The 19055-nt window shown below is 37.8% G+C and overlaps 2 protein-coding genes across 11 annotated transcripts in view; one reads left to right on the forward strand and one right to left on the reverse strand.

Moving 5' to 3' along the window:
- The window catches only part of LOC5578232 (chondroitin sulfate N-acetylgalactosaminyltransferase 1), a 183534-nt gene that overhangs the window by 124974 nt on the left and 39505 nt on the right, over positions 1-19055 (forward strand). For all 6 annotated transcript variants that reach the window (XM_021840970.1, XM_021840973.1, XM_021840971.1 and 3 more), the window contains one exon: positions 96-494. The gene's annotated coding sequence lies outside the window, so the exon portion shown is untranslated. The remainder of the gene's footprint in view (positions 1-95; positions 495-19055) is intronic.
- Positions 1-19055, reverse strand: part of LOC5578234 (synaptobrevin) — a 76263-nt gene that overhangs the window by 29345 nt on the left and 27863 nt on the right. For 2 of the 5 annotated variants that reach the window (XM_021840977.1, XM_021840978.1), the window contains exon 4: positions 596-1554. The exons of 2 other annotated variants lie outside the window; for them this stretch is intronic. In XM_021840977.1, coding sequence (XP_021696669.1) covers positions 1538-1554 — 17 coding nt within the window. In that variant the 3' untranslated portion in view covers positions 596-1537. Of the gene's footprint in view, positions 1-595; positions 1555-1619; positions 1795-19055 lie in introns of those variants that run through there. One more of the 5 variants, XR_002499637.1, reaches the window with a different exon arrangement.

Genomic DNA, 19055 nt, shown 5'->3' on the forward strand with positions numbered 1-19055 from the left:
CAAACTGTGTAATTAAATACCAATTATAGCAATTCTCTGCAAAGTGTTATGAATAAATAAATATTTTAAAATCATTCTTTTTCTTTTCATTCCAGGATGTTCGTCTGTGCGACCATATAAGTGAAAGTTGAACGCCAAACCAAGGCCGGAATAGCTTCTGAATAAAAGTGGGAAATAAACCTCGATAATAATAAATAGTGAGGAAACTCGTCAGCTGCTAGCGGTAAAAGTGATTGCTTTCCGGTTGTAATATTTAGAGTTTTATGAGCTTGCAGCGTGATGTGATTTTACACCTATCGGTGAAGTGCTAAGCAAACATAGAAATGCTCAATATGGAACGAACCGTTTCCGCTGAGAAAGTTGAAAAATAAGCGTCGCACTGCCATCAAGCATCCCATCAAATGAAGCCGGATCGAGCTTGCTTTGGATAAATTGATGCGTCGGATTCACCAACAAGAAAATACTTACCACCATTTCTGACTGAAGGCTTTCGGGTATGTTTGAAGCACCTATTTACAAAGCTCTAATGCGTAAGACAATTTTCACAGATGGGCAGAAGCGAGCGAAGACAAATCACAAAAGCACTTTTCTAATACATTGTAAATTAGTATCCTTTAATATATTAAAGATTTTCGTTTAATATAATAGTTTTATAGATTGATAACAATTACATAAAAGTCTAGATAATAGCAAATACCATCCTCTCCGTCTCATGCTAAATTTCATTATTCCGGGAAAAATATTTGACGTGTCGTCCTGTTACCTTGTTACAATTGAAACCGTTAACTAAATAATAAGGTGATGCTTTCATTTCTCATTTGTATATTTAAAATTTCTATTGTGGAGTAAAGTTTCACAGTCCTGACCCAGAAACAGATAAAGAATTTCGTTTATCTAATCTAATCCAAAAACAACTTCTTGCAACTTTCTTACTTCTTTGCCAGGAGTCAAGGTCGTCCTAACCTTCGAGACCTAGTTTACTTTTATTGCTTTCGAGTTCGGGTAGAACGATTTCTTTTTCTAAACAGCAAAGAATGCGAGAGATGAATCACCTTTTTGTGCTAACCCTATTTTTTCCTATCATAATCGGAGAAAGAAATTGCCCCCTTCTAAGCTTCAAAAGAGAAAAAAAGCTCTAACAATGGATTACGCCATTTTTTGCACGGACGTCTATTAATGCTATCGTTCTGTGATAATCTTTCATCGCACACTTCCAAAAGTTCCTTTCTTCTCGCCGAAGGATAATGGTCACCTATCATAATGGGCCCAACCACGGCGACGATAGGGGCGGTTCAGATGGATTCACGGACCGCCAGTTCGGGGCACTGGCTTCGAAGAAAAAATAAATTGGATTGCGCGATTTTCTGCCGGGCAAGCTTTCTCCCCTTTTTTCCGATGCGTGATCCGAAACTTGTTATTCTTCGTCTTCGTCTTTTTTTTTTACTGGCGAAAAAGATCGGATACTTCTGCTACGAGTAAGTGTGTATTTATGTGTGCGGGTGTGTGCGTATTTGGGGGGACGTCGAAGCAACTGGGTTTAATAGACGATGGAAACTGAAATTACAAGAAAAATGGTCAGCAATCGAATGGGCTCCGAGTGAGATCGATTGACTATCTACCGGGTGGGGTTAGGGTTGGGTTAGCCTCACATGTGTGTTAGCAGTCTTAGTAAAATCATGCGAGCAAATGTGTTCACATCTGTTTGTATGTGCGTGTGGTCCAAGGCCAAGACCTCGTGATCCTGGTTTTGGGTCTGTTAGTTTGAGGGTCAGTTAGTTTGAGTGACAATTACCACTAGAACCAGAAAAACAAACGGGGTTATATTTGGAAGAAGGTCATTGAAATGTGAATATTAAAACTTTTTGTAATTGTAACAATTGCCTTAATGCATAAATACTTAAGACATCATCCTATGCAGATAGTTATACGTAAAGCAAAGCAGCCCAAAACGGCACATATGAAAATCGTGGAGAACAAGAATACTTAAGTTCATGAGTATCTTAAGAAAAAAATATACTGGAGCGAATTTTTAAAAATTGAAGGAATTGACAAAGGTTTTCTTGAGAAATTACTGGAAGAATGACGTAGGGAATCTTGATTTGAATCGCTTAACCTTTCTTGTGCATTGGGGTCATTTTTGGCCAATCAGCACCATAAACGAGCTGAAACTTTGTGGAGAAAAGAGATAGAAATCTTAATTTTTCTGATTTTTCCTAACTTCTGAAAACGAAAGAAAAGCAGGGTGTCCATTCAAAATCAGTTTTCCGATTCCCGGATTTTTTCCGGATGTCTAAAAATTAGCAGCAGATGACACAAAGATCCTGCGACTAGATATATTTCGTTTTTTTTTTCATTTAAAATGGTCAAATTTGGAGAACTTGATCTAAGTTATTCATAAATTTTTGATTAAATTTTAAAAATATGTGAGCTCAAACGGCTCAAAGATATTTAGAAAATGGCATATGAACTTTTTGTTGAAATAAACACTAGGACTGTGACGAACTTAATTCAAACTACGATAACTTTAAACCCAATGCATGTGTTTGTTCCATTTAATAAGTAATTGTCAATCGTGTAAATGAAGTTATTTTTAGCATTGGCTTTAGGTTAGACCATGAAAAAATACTTCGCCAAATTGACATAAAATTACGTTACAAAATTCGCCAAATTGACATAAATAAATATCATACAGAACCACAAGAGCGATAATGCAAAAACCTGAAATACGCAAAAGGAAGAAAAATTAAAGTAACAGATAAAACCATTTATTCAAAGGTGCGCCGAAAGTATGTCATTTATCGTAATTGGATTCTACGTTTAGTCAAACATGGAATAGAAAGTGCAAATAACTTTCTTTCATGATACAATAATTTTGAAGCATATACTCAAACTTCAATAACATTTGAAGGGTGTAAATTAGGCTAAGAAAAAAATACAGGACTTTGAATTTTCCAAGTTTAGTTCGTCACAGTCCTTATATTAAAGACCTCCATCCCCAAAAATTGATTCCTGGAGAAATTCTAGATCTTGTGAACGCCTTGTTGAATCCAAGGTGAGATCTTTTTAACAGACCAAAAACATTTAATTCCTCTTCTAAGAAATGACAGTCAATTACCATTCAATTTTAACGTCTCCCAATCGTTTTTATACCTCAGGAGTAGTGATGATTCTGTAGTTCGAGACCACTAGAACTAGCTCAGATGAATTTATTTGCGAAATTATTCATTTGAATATAATTAAATCGTGCTGTTCGGAATATGAGACAGAATGAACACAGTGTTCGGCATTTGAATCAAAATGCTGTTCCATTCTTTTACGTAAAAACAATACTAAAAAAGTTAAAATGAACAATTTCAACTGTAAACCCAACAGCTAACAGTTAAACTTTGTGAAGAAATTAAAATATTCACAAATATCTGCAAATTTATGCCCATCAGATGCATTTGAAGTCACTGTTGGTCTTAAGTGTTCGGAATATGAGTCAAAACGGTACGTGAATTATGGTAAAACGTCGGTACCCAAAGAAATTTCTGAATATCTCCGGAAGCAGATGCCCAATGATCAATATCGACACATATTCATAAAAAAGAGTTTTTTTAGGGCTTGTGAAAAAATGGGGCAAAATATCGAATAACAAAAAAGTCATCGCTGCTTGAATATTTCTTTGTGGTTAAAAAATGAAGCTGCCAGTAGAGGGGTTAAACAAGTAATTTAGACAAAACTTCGCCAAGCATCAGTATCATCACTTATTCCAGAAATCCGGCAAACGAAATTCCTAATGAATCTATTCAGGATTTCAGGCTATCTCCTAAGAAATTTTCCATTTTTTTTTGGTTCAGCTTTTTACTCTACTCTACGAATCTGCTAAGGGTTTTGAAAAAAATCAATTAAGCATCGTTTATAAAATTCATTAAAAACCTTATTAGCAACCTCTAAACTACCTTACCATTTTCAAGAAACTGGTCAATTAACACCTCGATTTCATTAGGATTTCTGCAACGTTTTCATTTAAAATGTTTGTCATAATACGAAGCACGAGTTGTCAATGTCAGGCAGTCGTGCACCTCCTAAAAATTGTCTAGTTTCGCCCATAGTTCTTGAAATTAAAATAAACAGATATTCTTATATTTGAAATTAGTTTTTTTGCCGGTGTTTTCTCCAAATTTCAGGATTTTTCTCGCTTTTCCCGGATTTCCTGGATGGATGGACACCCTGGAAAAGGAGCTTACAGCGACCTCTAAGAGCGGCGCTACAAAGAATGTGACACATTATGAATTAAGGATCAAAAATGACCCATGACTTTGAAACGCTCTCAAAAATTCATTTTTGAACCGATTTTTGTTCTTTTAGCTTTATATGAAAGATATGGAACTCTATAATGGAACCTTGGAATGCGAGTATGGCCATTCTGGGTACAAGGGCACAAGAGAACCTGAAACCTATTTTAAAAGGAACAGGCGTATAACATTTTTAACAGTTCATACATATGTGTATAACGACGGTTCAAATTTCGTGGTTTCGTGGTAAAATCAATCCGTTTGCTCTACTTTTGCCTTTCTTGGTTGGTAAAGAGTCTTCGATAGGCCACCTAACCAGGGTTGCGCCACCTACATCGTGTTAGAGGGGCTACCTTCTCGGTGCTGACACGATACAGCAATGTCCATTTGTTCTTTACATGATGACCACGGTCATAGCCATCACAACCATCCACCTTTATCAGGGCTTTGTAGCTCTGGTTCTCAATAGTTTCAAGTTCTTTCGGACATGCTACTATGGTGAGCCGTCATGCGCTAGCGGTGTCTTCGTAGTGCAAATCTCAAAAATCTCCTTTGAACGGATTCAACTCTCTCAACTCCATTGTTGTAGTGAGGCGTCCAAACTATCGAGCAGTACTCTAAGACGGAACGAGACAGGGAGCAGTAGAGCGATATAAGACAGTAGATATCCGAGAAATGTTTAGAAATTCTAAAGATAAGTCCTAGAATTTTGGAAGCTTTGTCAACGACGAACGAGATGTGCTGCTTAAAGGAGAGTTGAATATCCAAGATAACTCCCAGGTCCTTAACCCTCTCTTTCCCACGACTTTGATCGACTATTTCTTTACAAAAAAAGTGTTTTTATCAAAAGTACTTGAACAAACAATGTTGCAAATGGTCTTAATTTTTCGAATTCGGTAAAAAAGTTTTTGGTTGTTTTTCAATAGTAAATTGATTGTTTATCAATAGTAAATTGATTGTTTATCAATAGTAAATTGATTGTTTATCAATAGTTTTAATATTGAAACAGTTAGTTTACTTTTGGATTAATCTGATGAGTATATAAACAAATTCTAGTAACTATCACTAAGTATTCATCTAATTCGGGTTGTCTCCAGTTCGTCGAAAACTAGTGGAGCTCTGGAGCTACCATGGGAAAGAGAGGGTTAATTTGGTTAACACGCTCCATGTCTTGACCAAATAAGGCATACTTATGGACAATTGTCTCTTTTTTGCGTGAGAACGATATCACCGAGTATTTTAAAGGGTTAACATCCATCTGGTTTAAATGGCACCAGTTAGCAAAAGCGTTCAGTTGAAGTTGAAGAAATCTGCAGTCATCAGTTGAGCGGATTCGAAGAAAAAGCTTCAGGTCATCTGCGTAAGAAAGCCGTGGTCCTTTGATCACCAGGTTGACATCGTTGAAGTAAATCAGGAATAACAGAGGTCCCAGGTGACTTCCCTGAGGGATTCCAGATGAGACAGCAAAAGTAGGTAACTGTCAGTCTCCCAAATCGACGAACCGATAACGACCGGTCAGGTACGATTGAAGCCACTGTAAAAGGCTGCCGTTGATTCCCAGCCTATCTATCTTTGCAATGGCTATGCTGTGATTTAATTTGTCGAAAACAGCTGTCAAATCCGTATAAATAACGTCTGTTTGCGCACGTTCAGACATGCTGTTCGTGATATACGATGTTAGGCATAAGAGGTTAGTAGCCGTGGATCGGTCAGCCAAGAAACCATGCTGATCGGTACTAATGTACGGCTTACAGTGCGAAAACAGGGGCTCCATGATAATCAGCTCGAACAGTTTGGCGATAGCACTTAATGAGGTAATCCCGCGATAATTGTTGCAGTCCCGCTTATTCCCTTTTTTGTGAACAGGAAACATATACGCTAGCTTCCAACATGACGGGAAGATACCGACGGTCACTGACAGCTGAAAACAAGGAGCAGTGGAGTCAGCAAACTGTCTAAATGCTCTTTAAGGAACGCTGAAGGAATACCATGGAGCCCAGGATTGAAGGATTTTTTTAGCTTTGAGCATGCTCTAGCAATCACGTTTCTGTCAATATCGATAGCGTCCATGTTTTCACTGAGAAGAGGAACACTAATATCGTCCTCAGTCAATCTATCTTCGGTAAGGACGCTAGCAAATTTTCGTGCAAAATGTTGACAAATGTCATTCGGGGTGGAAGCTACGTTGCCATTGAGCATCATGGAGGACGGCAGGCCAGCTTCACGACGTTGTTCGTTCACGAATTTCCAAAATTGCTTAGGACATGCTTTAAGTTTTCTCTGTATTCCTTGCTGATACTGCAGAAAACATCGCTTCGCCACTCGTTTATATTCGTGATTGATTTGGACATAGCTACGACGAAGAGATGTTGTTCGATGCTTCGTGTACTTCCTAAGGGCTGCTCTTTTTCTCGATTTCAGACGACGCAGTTCATTCGTTTGCCAAGGGGAACGAGATGGAGGATGATGAGACTTTTTTAGGGACGTGTCGGTCAATGACGTAATTCAAAACGTTAGAAAAAGTCTGTGCAGCTGTATCGATATCAGAATTGCCGAGAATGTCGTCCCAATTGAAACTGGAGAGCAAGTTGGCGATGTTACGGTGGTCAGCTTTGCGAAAATCGTATGACACTGCGGCGGGCGATATATTAAAGTCATGTAACAGCGTAGTTTTGATGGAAAGCTGCAGAGGAGGATGATGAAGAGCTGTTTTTACTAGAGGAGAAGGAGCTTCACATAAAAACGGGGCTGTATCCTGAGCACTCACAAAGCAGAGGTCTAAACTGCGTTGATTTTGATTGGTGACGTGGTTGATTTGAGAGAGAGTAGTTGAACTGTAATTATCCAGGAGAAACGAGGCGTTGGCATGTATAACCAAGTGATCCACATCCGGAAAAAGAAAGCCGCTATGTGACGTTTTCCATGATATGCCAGGTAGGTAGAAGTCGCCGATCACGATGAGTTCATCGGTTGCATTAGCCATTTCAATAACAGAAAGAACTGACTGACAATAAGTTTCGACAAGGGCTCGATCGCGTACACGATCAGGTGGAATGTACAAGGCGCACAGAAATAACGTAAGATCACCTAGCTTTATCGACGTCCACACCTGCTCTAAGCTCCTCCAAGCTTCATTCTCGAGCTCTCTAGCTTGGAATGTAGATCTTACCGCAACTAACACGCCTCCACCTTTTGCTTTGCGGCTGTTATTGGCATTGCGATCGCAACGAAATACCTCATAATCATTACCAAATACCTGACGAGATAGAGTGCGGGAGTCCAACCACGTCTCCGTGATTACAATGATGTCGTAAACGTTATCCGACACAGCAACGCAAAACTCGTCCACATCGCTGTTAATACCACCGGCGTTCTGATAGTGTACGATAATGTCTTGTTGGGTGCTGTAGGAGCCACAATATCCATGATAATCTCTACTGTAATCCTTACAGCGATTTCTCCAGGGATTCCACAAGCAGTTTTCCTGAGATTCCATCAGGAAGAAATTTTGTTCGCTAGCAGATCGGCTCTGATAGGGCTTTCAGGAATTTTGCCAGGAGTTTCTCCAGGGATTCCTCGAAGGATTATCCCAGGATTGTGATTTCGCCAAGAGTTTCTGCCGGAATGTCTCCAGTGATTCCTCCAGTAAAATCTTTACTAGGATTTCTCAAGGAATTTCTTGAAGGACTCCTCAGAGAACTTTTCCAGAGATTAGTTCTGGGACTCCTCCTGATATTCCCACAAAAAATTCTTTCAGAAGCTTGACCAGAACCACATAACAAGATTATAATATATTGTAACAAACGTTGGTACAAACAACAGAAGTTGATATAATTTTGTCATCAAGATGGCTTTGTTCTTACCTTGTCACACTTTTTGTAACAGATTCATTACAACATTTGTTATGGTTTTGACATTGCATTTGTGAGTTTATTGATGTTATTCATCTAAAGTTATGAACAGTATAAAAAAGCATAATTTGGTTATGTTATGACATGTCTTGAACACGTTCTGTAATAATTTTGCTATAATTTCAATAAGATTTCTTATATTCTATATTCATTTGGTGTAAATATATACGGTATATATTTTATAACACCAGATCAGAGCAACACATTCTGTTATAATCTTGTTTCTTCTATCTGATCGGGGACTCCTCTAAAGATTCCTCCAAGAATATCGCTACAGGGATTTAAGCAGAGATATCTTCAAGGCTTTCTCCAAGTTACAGTACGACGATTTCTTCAAGGATTACTCCAGATATTTCTTCAGTTATTTCTCTAAAATTTCCTCTAGTAGTCTTCTCGGGATTCTTCTAGGAATTATTCCTGAGATTTCTTCCAGGATCGCTCTAGAAATTCTCCTGGAGAAATTCATCTAGGGAGACTGTTGGATCCTTCGACATTGTCGCTTGCTTCTATGGGGGCGGGCGATGAGAGCAGGATCAAACATGTCGCGCGTCGTTCGCTCAGTGAAATGAAAAAGCGCAGCGGATCGTTAGTAGTGTTTGATCTATTGATCGCGTTGCTTGCTGTTGCGTGGGCCAGTGACGAAGTTCGGCGTACAATGCGATTATCGAATTATTTCGCGAATCCGGTTAGGTGTGATACTATCATGGATCGCATCACCAACCATTGGTGACTCCCAGATCTCTACCTTATCCCACTAACCCAATATCCTTTCCATGACAACTGTGGAGATGCAGAGGTGATCTCGGTCTCTAGTAACAACGGTTGTCGAGCTAACATTCCTTCTCTTCCCCCGATGACCGTAAGGATGTGGCCGGCGCCGTTATTGACTTTTAAAATTTGAGCTCTTGATTTGTGCACATTGAGAATGATGAGCTAATCCTAATCCCCGTTCATTAAATCTCTGTGAAATTTCGATAGTTCTGGTGAATCACGAAGTAGCAACTACGAATTGTATGGTCATCTATGCTTATGCTTTTGCTATAGAGAAATTCATCCATTCTGCAAGAAATAACTTCATGAATTCCTATAAGAATTCCTCAAGAGTTTCCTTTAGGAATTCTCTCAAACATGCATTCAAGAAAATCGATACATAAATTATTCTAAGGATTTTTTCAGGTAATCTTCCAGGGATTCCCCTTACAATTTCTCCAGAGATTCGTTGGGCCTTCAAAAATTCCTCCGGGGAATTCTTCGAGAATTTCTCTAGAAAATCCTCTAAAAATTCCTGCAGAGATTCGTCCATGATTTCATCAAACTAAAAAATAATTCATCCAGAATTTCTTCTGCGATTTTTTAGAGATTCCTCTAGAAACTCCTTCCCTAGAGAAGTTTTTTTTAATCCTGAAGTAATCTCTGGACAAACAAAAGAAAAGACACCTACACCCACGCTTCTAGTGGACGATTTGTCCTTTGGTCCAGACAACGGACTAGATGAGAGCATGTAGCTCCATACCACAATGGGTTCGAATAGCGCCCTAAAAAGGGCTCTGCAAAACGCTTAAGCGTAAAGAGAGCCTATAGCTCATTACAACAGCGGGTTAAGAATAACAGAATGTCCTGAAGAATCAGGCTTCTGGATTCAGTTTCATGCTTCTGATCAGTTACATTAATCTCAGTGCCAAAAAGACGTAAAGGTCGAATTCCATCTCGGTTTCGTCTTTCCGTAAAAAGAACAATAGATGTTTTATTTGGCCGAAAGACCATATTGGCGACACCAACTCTCGTCGGCAAATCCATAAGTTGGAGAACCGCGAGATTCTACAAAAGTGGTGACAAGACTTCCCTTTGGGTGCATCCGCAAACACTCAATTTTCGAATCGCTGGTTGACGCAATGTCAAGAAGAGATGTCTGTTTTTGAGCATTTGTTGAATCCAATTGGTAATCATTGTAGGTAGCCCATGGTTTCGTGCGGCTTCCAATCTGGCAATATCCAAGAAAACACCCAAGCAGGATTGCTTCTGAGCGAATGTTTTCTCGATATCGTATACATCGTTGTGTAAAAGAGTCACAGTAGACTTTTCAGCTTGGTAAGCATGTTGTTTCACATGAAGAGGCATGTTTGCCAATTAATTATCACGGATAATGCTTTCCTGACATTTCAGAAGAAAAGAGGTCAGACTGATTGGTCTAAAACTCTTCGCTTCTTTACACGACGCGCGTCCTCCTTTCGGGATAAACTTTACAGTAATATCACGCCAGGTTCTGGGAATGTACCCGGTAGCAAAACTGCTTACAAGTAGTTTCTCCAAAACATGTTTGATAAACTTAAATCCCTTTCGGAACAGAACAGATAAATCCCATCCGCTCCTGGAGATTTGAAAGGAGCAAAACTATTAAGTGCCCATTGAATCGATTCAGTAGTCATCCGTAGATGCTATCCGGGAAAATGTGTATTGAATAAACATTTTAAAACTTGTTCATCAGAAGAAGTAAAGTCACCATTAGGTAAGCAAAATTCGTTCACTTGGAAATCCTTTGATTTTGCAAGGATTTTGTTTAGCCGACTGACTTCACAAACATTTGTACAAAGGTTTTTCTAGCCGGATCGTTCAGCAGAACGAAGAGCTTTCTTGTAAGCCTTGCGAGCCGACTTGAACAACTCTGATCTAGCTGAACGGCGTCTGCTCTAACTCTTTCTACATTGTTTTCTGAGTCTAGTCAGATCGGAATTTCACCATGGGGTCCCTTTCGTAGTCTTCACAGACCACACAGGACATGCTTCTTCAAAAGCTTCCATAATGTAGGATGTTCCATATCTCTCATTTAAAAAAACCAAAACCGGATCAAAAATGGATTGTTAAAAGCGTTTCAAAGCTATGGGTCATTTTTGTCCCTAATGGATAATGTGTAACTCTTTTTCAATGCATTAGGAAGGTTAATCCAATAAGTCAACTTCTATAAAATTCAACAGATATCTTCTAAACAATTGGATTAATATTATTATTATTATTGGACTAATATCAAAAGTTCACCAATTAAGTTAATGTTTAAGATATTGTTTCTTTTTCTGTCAATAAGTTGCTTAATTTTAATTGTTAAGAAAACCTGTCCAACATCAAAGTAGACCTTTTCCTACATCAAAAAGGTGAAAGAGAAATGATCCGGTGTAATAAATCCACTTTACCATCACATAATCAATGATTGCAGCATTACTTCAACCTAGATCATAATTTAGGCCAACCGAGCCAACAAACCTAGCAAGGAATATAAGCCGACCTTCCAAATAGGAATCGCTTTTTCCCGTATCTGCAAACGAACGGATAAAAACAATGAAAAATTGCCCCGGGATACAATGCAGGACTGGGGGAGAGGGGGTGGGCCACGGTTTGTTCGTTCAGTGGTAACAGTGGAAAAAAGAAAGCTCCAAACCGATTTCGAAACACAATAAATTACTGCTGCCTTCGCCTGGAATGGAAGCAAAACCCGTTCCGTGCTGGATGTTAATAAATAACGGAAGAGAAGAGGCCCAAATCAGAATTGTATGCTTTCTACCAGGGCACAACTGTCCCATGTGGATTCCCGAAAGGGTAAAGCTTAAAGGTGATTTGAATATTTGTTTAGATATGTAAAACGCTGTTTAAATTCTTATTCTTCAAATATCACTCATTTGAATAAGATTTGTATTTTTTATCCTTGAAAGCTTGGCCCCTTGGTGACCCTTAAGTGTTAGATTGTTTTGTGTATTTAAGAGAGAATCGAACAGTTCGAACAGAATTGTCAGATTATGATTAAAATATCCGCTAGAGCAAAATTTAGTTTGAAATGTAGTAACATTCAATATGCTTCAAACTACGTTCGTCAAACTCAAAATGTTATAAAGACGTTTGGAGACTATTTATTTCTTTAGGAACAGTTATGCCATTATAACCAGTAACACAGAAGTAACAATTCAAAAAGAATACCAAACCTTTTCGCATAAATCGTTGTGGAAATTTGCAAACAAGAAAAACGAAGGAAAATACAAACCGAATTGTTCGGAAGCTTCCACCAATCCACTCCCCACCCGTCGTAATTCCCTGTTTTCAACAGAGGTTTCAACGGAATTGGCAACGACACATCGAGGCGGAAGGCAGTCAGCCACCCAATAACCCGGCTTCCTTCCATCCTCATTATTGTTTGCCAGTGTTCTTCTGCTGTGGAAGAGAATTATAAATTGTGACACCAGGCGAACAGTGGCGCAGATTAAAAAAAATCGTGACCCGCATTCTCAATTCAGTCAACTCCCCATAACTTGATATTGAAGGGACCATCTAGTTAGGAAGGTATCGAGTTACAGAACACAAAACTAGTACAATTCTCGCTTAACTTCTGATCTCGCCCTAAAAGCCATTGGTAACCATGTGTGTAGCTCGTAGTTTCTGAGCATTTGAATGGATTTTCATGCTATTCAACAACGCTATGGGGAAGAAAGGATCATTATCTACCTGCCCGTGATGTTGGTTTGAATGCTTATTCTTTCTTTTACTCAGAAACAACGAGCTACACACGTAGCTACCAATGGCTTTTAGGGCGTTATCTCAGAGTATGCGAGAATTGGGATCTAAGGGATCATCAAGTTAGCCATGAGATCCAACTTTTACTTTGGTTCTCTAATTTGATATCGAGATGCGAAACATCGAGTACGGGAGTTTACCATTGATAGCCATGGAAAGTGTTTTGAAGCATGATTTAGGGTTAAAGACACTATTTTTAGTCACAGTTCTTGATTCTAGTAGAAAATTCTAACAAAATTGCTGTTTTTAATACATTTGAAGGCTCTTATCTTTTTCAACAATTTTCTCTAATCGATTCTTGAAAACGCGTTTGAACTAGATATCTCCGTGAGGAACGATTTTGTGTTGCCAGCTTTTTGAAAAGCTGGACCTCTGTGAAGCGATGGCTTTACCCACTCCAACCGACTTGGACTATACCTTCATCTTCATCTCTCGCTTCGAATCAGCAGGCTCGGCCTGGTTCCAGGACAAACTGGTGGAAAAAAGCAACGTCTCGAATCGATGAAAGTGAATAAATAAAGTTACTTTTAGTTTGGTTGTTTTTTCTTCTACCACCACTCCCTGTTCTGAGGAGGTTTGGGTTGAAAGAAAACTTGTGTTCTTGGTTCTCAGTAGGGCCTACACTGAAATGCAGATGACGAAGATGATGATGATGGTACATCTGGGAGGTCATCTCACAAGCACCAGAGGAAGGATTTGGGCGGTGAAAAGGGCGGTTTTCCCTTTTTCGCTCTATTCGGAATCGGAACCAGGCAGGCATATTGTTTTTCTGACCTAATTTGTTTGTTCGGGTGTTGTCTTCGAGCGAAAGGGAGCTGAATACTGACAGGAAATGGCAGGAAAACCAGGCGTCAGTCAAAAGAAGCCTATTCTTACTGATGGGGAAGAAGGGGGAAGAAAATTGGATTTGTGAAAAATGTGACTCGTATGCGGAATCGATTTCGTCAGTCAATCAAGACAGCTAGCTTAAAGTTTGATTAGGTGACTAGAAAAAGAACGACACGAAAGAAAAAAAGTTATTCTCCATCAAAGAAATTCAAGTTGTTAAGAATCCTATGATAATTGATCGAATGTTTGTATTTGTGAAGTAGACTGCTCATTATTTTGAGTTTTGTGCAACGTAAGAACTATATCACAATCACACGACGCGACGCGAGACAGGACACAACACTCATGGTTCTTACAAACGTTAAAAGGACATATAAATTACTTTTTTTTAAGTAATTTATATGTTTTGATGTTTGTAAGAACCATAAATGTTGTCTCCTATCTCGCGTCGCGTCGTGTGATTATGAAGTAGGGGTGATCGGGGCAATATGGGCCGCCTAAGGAAAACGTCATGGAATGCATAGAAAAACAGCAGAAATTGTGGTTTAAATGCAAGTGACTTGTATTATAAAATGTTATCTTCCATGTTACGTTGATAATTAATGTTAACATCAACTTGCAAATTATTTCAAGAACTTTTTGGAAAGCCATGTTTTTCTACGTGGTCACCAACCATATGGGGCATTATGAGCCACCCTACGGGGCAATATGAGCCACCTCATTCAATCGAATGATTTTTTATTTAAAACAGTAGGGGGAGATCCCCCAGTGCCGGACAGCACCCAATACCGGACAAAGTCGAAACATTTAAAAATCATGGTCCAATCAAGATGGTGTATTAGTAGAAAAGAAAGCTATTGTGTAGACTAATGTTTGCGTAGAATAACACATCCTTGAAATATGCATCCCTTTTTAAAAAAGTAGAAAAGTTTGAAAATCTTTAAAAAATTGACGTATCTTCTTAATTTTGAGTCTATTTAGTAATTATTTTGAATATGAAAAAATACCTTGGATCCCACAAGCATGATCGAACACAATCCTAATTTGATAGTATGAATGTATTTTGTACCATAATTGAAGTAAATATGGACAAATTACAATTTTGGTTAAGCACCTCCTGTCCCTCAGTTTCGGACAGCTTGATTTGTTATATGATATCTTTGTAATTATTGCATCGGTGTCTCAAAATACTTTTATTTTTCATGGGTTCCGTCGACCATGGTATCAAACATGCAATAAAATTAAGAAGAATGAACATTCATAACAACGTCGTAAAATGTGCTATTTTTCATCATATATGAAAGAGGTTTTTGATAGGCATCATGCAAACTAAGAAAAACTCGAAATTATTTTTGTAAATGTTGCAATTGCATTGAATTGGTAATTATAAACTATTTCTATAGTGTACACATTCAATGATGTTCAAATTTACAGAATTCGAGGCATTTCCAGATCGTGTCCGGTATTGGGTGCCACCTTTCAACATCGATCAATTTGGTACTAAAATACATCATCAAAACTCAATGTCAAAATTCATATTTATATTTTCAAATTTATTTTTGTACACTATAAAAATGACAATATTTATCATAAATGGGTAACACGAGCCCATCAAATCAATATTTTTCGAATTATGAATTTAGTGGCTTAAGTGTCCGGTACTGGGGGATCTCCCCCTATAGAGAAGAGTTAGTGGTGAAGAGTACATTATTGGAAAGAAAATTGTATTAGCTTTGCTTGAAATTATTGATTCTGGCGGCTTATTTTTTTAAGATACATAATACCATCAGCGCACCAGATTCCGCTCATTTAAGGGAAGTTATGTGTCCAAATGTTTATTATAAAATAACTATTGAGTCGATCAAAACTATTTTCATGTCACAATGTTGCTCCAAGTATAGGTTATCAGCGGCAAGATAAAAAGAATTTGAAAAACGTTCATAAAAAAATATTTAATTGCATTTGTTATTGCATCTAAGTGTTCCTATTTCCGCTCACGGTGAACAGAGTTCGGGACGAACTTACTAAAAAATGCTATTATTTCAAATTTCGTTATTTTTCCTGATATTTTTTATGGTCAAACCATAGCTACTACTACAATAAAGAAGGCTGTATACCAAAATCGACATTTCTTTGAAATTTTGTTTAATTTTTTGCATGAGCGGTTATTGGAACACACAAAAATACCTAGTGTTCCAATAACCGCTCACAAGGTCTTGTGTTTTCAATATAAAGAAGGATTTTATCAAATGAAAATAATGTCAGACGACTTCGTTTGAAAGTGGTTAGTATTGCTAGAATATATCCGTGCGAAAAATGATGGTTTTTGACACGAAAAATCAATGTTTATACTAGTGAGCGGAAATAGGGGCATGAGCGGATACTGGTACACTGATGGTACATAGTAAATCGACCATGTTATACTAGTACTAAATTGCGATACTTGGTTCAATGTATTTCCTAGCAAAGTATTCCACTTGTAATGGTGCATAAAGATGACTATGCAGTAAAAAAATAATCTGGTATATTTAGGCAATGCATTTTTATGTTCAAAACATCGTTTGTTTTGTTTAAATCTAGATGGCTATTTTTGCCCCGCCCCTACATATTGAAAATAATATATTGTTTTTCAATAATTTCGTTTACGAACAAATTTAATTTCGCTTACGAACTGTTCATTATGATCAGAAGTTTCAATGGATTGGTAAAATTTACCAGAATTATAAATATAATTTTCTTATGGGCTTATTTAAAACCTTTAAAAATTATAAGCTTTTCATGACGAAGGACTAATTTGTACATTTTTGTAAATATCTTAAGTATTCAAACGAATATTCTTACGGTTTTCATTGTGGTGGCTATTTGAGGCATCCTTTAGCAGATCATAATGACACTAGACATTGAAACACTGTTTTTGAGGTCAAAACCGGGGTGGCTCATATTGCCCCGTATGTTCATATAGCCCCCATTGCCCCTATACTGCTTTTCTGAATTCAACGTTCTTCACCCCCGTTTTCTGTGAAATATTGTTTTCCTGTATATTTACGGTCCTATTAAAACAAAACCTATTTCAAAGTGAGCTAGAAACCCCAAGAATAATCCTTAAAGAAATAAATTAACGTACTCCGGGGAAAAAATCAATTCAAGGATTTTAAAACTTTAAAAGCAATACCAAGATGAGGTTTTTCAGGAATCTTAAAAATAATTAAAGAGGAGCAGTCCACGAACATTTTTAGTGCATTGTGACCAATTTCGACCAAATGTATGGTTCTCTGCAGGAGTCCTGGAAAAACATATGAAGGAGACAATGATGGAAATTGAAGAATTTTACTAAGAGGAATTCATAGTAAAAAAAAAATCATAATAAATTTTCCAGTATTTTTTTTTTAAATGTATAAGAGAAGAAATCATTAGACAAGTTCATCAAAACCCATATATGAAGGATTTTTCATTGAAAAGTTGCTGAACGAATACCTGGTAGAACTATTTGCGTTGTTCTGAGAAAATTCTTCGGGGCATTTGATAAGTTTTGGAGGAATCCCTAAATAAATTTTTGTAATATAAAAATCCGTGAAAAAATCTAAAGAAAGAAAAAAATAAAAAAAAAGAAGAATTTCAAATAATGTGTGGTACTTGGATAAACCCTTGGAGAAACTCCTGCATAAATTGATAATAAAATTGCTGGAGATACTCCGAGAGGATTGTTTTCAGGGTTTTTACGAATACCTGCTTATTTGTTTAATGTTTTTTGAGCAGTTCCTAAAACATGCCATGAACTGTTTTTTTTCCTAAAAAAGTCCTCTGACAGAATTAATGGAAAATTGCTGGACTAATTTATGAAGGAATCTCTAGACAAATTCTTGCAGTAACTTCGAAAACAATTTGAAGGTATCATAGACAGGATTGCTAGAATAATTCATTGTAGAATCCATTTAAAATGCTGGACAAATTGCTTGATGAGATTTTTAATTTAAGATGTTAACTGCCCATAAACGCATAACTGTCCCATGTGCATAGGAAACCCAGCAAACATGGGACTGACATGCATTTATGGGCAGTTAAGGAGAAACCCAAAAAACTTCAACTCGAGAAATTCTTTGAATTCCTTGTATAATCTCTGGTGGAACTCCTACAGAAATACTTGGAAGAACGCTTGAACCATTTCTTGGTGGAACTCCAGGAGAATTTTCTGATGTAATTGCTCAAAAAATCCTAAAACGGAAATCTGTTAAATCAATACTGATCAAATGTTTATAGGAACTCTTGACAGGTACCTTGCTGCAGAATAATCGCCTGCGCTGCATTCTTCTCGCCCAAAACCGTTTGACACTCCTCGTCGAACCAACCGTTCCGTCGATTTCCTTTCACAAACCCAATGGCACCCTCCGCTGCGTTGTTAATGGCTGCTTTGACACTACTCCAGCAGTCCCCAAGAGGGGCTTCGGTGAGCTCTCCCTCTTCCGGCAACGCTGCTTCAAGGCTTTGCGCGTAATCGTTCTAGATTGTACCGTGGCGGGCGTCGGTACCGAACAAGGTAGTGGTCCGAATCGATCTTTGCGCCGCGATAGGTTTTGACGTCGATAATGTCCGAGAAGTGTCTTCCATTAATCAAAAACATGGTCGATTTGCGATTCAGTATGTTGGGGTGATTTCCAGGTGTACCGATACGGGAGGCTGTGCTGGAAGTAGGTACTACGTATGGCCATGTTTTTGGAGGCGGCGAAATCAATCAATCTAAGGTCGTTTTCGTTCATAAGCTGGTGAGCGCTGAACTTCCCTATAATCGGTCTAATTACCTATACATTAATATTAGCTTTATATTCAACATTTATAAGCATGAATTGCAGCTTGAGTATGATATGATATGTCCGAATATGCTTTTTTTCCAGTACATTTGATAAGAATTTTATTAAAAACTAATTCTGGTATTTGCCCAAAGAATCAATGTATTGTTTTCCGGCCTTCTTAAGGAATTTTCCATGAAATTAGTTCAACATACACTCCCGTGCATAAGTTTGGGTTCACCCCCTCAAAAACATGCAAAAGTGTTCTGTCCATATCTCTGTGATTACTTGTCCAATTGAAACTCTTTAAGTCGCATTCGAAAGGCAAAGAGTTATTCTTACTTCGTATGTATTTTTCCAAAAACATTATTTGAACTTTGTATACTAAATTTTTACTTAAAGTTGTGAAATTTTTCTAAAAACACACTGAAAAATCATATTTAATTTCCTCAGGATTGGGTCGACCAAAATTTTAAATCAAAGTGTCATTAGAATCGTAAACTTATATTCTTTGAAGAGACGTCACGAAATTTTGGCGGAAAAATCTGAAAAGTATTCAAAATCAATGAAACAGTCAGTCAAGTCATCGTGCAAAAGTTTGGGGTCACCCCTCAGTATGGTGTATCGTGCAAAAGTTTGGGTTCACCTGAACTTACCTAAATCTGTGAAATCTCAAACCAATCATGTACGCGCCATTATTT

Source organism: Aedes aegypti, chromosome 2 (genome assembly GCF_002204515.2).
Source record: "Aedes aegypti strain LVP_AGWG chromosome 2, AaegL5.0 Primary Assembly, whole genome shotgun sequence".
NCBI lineage: Eukaryota > Metazoa > Arthropoda > Insecta > Diptera > Culicidae > Aedes > Aedes aegypti.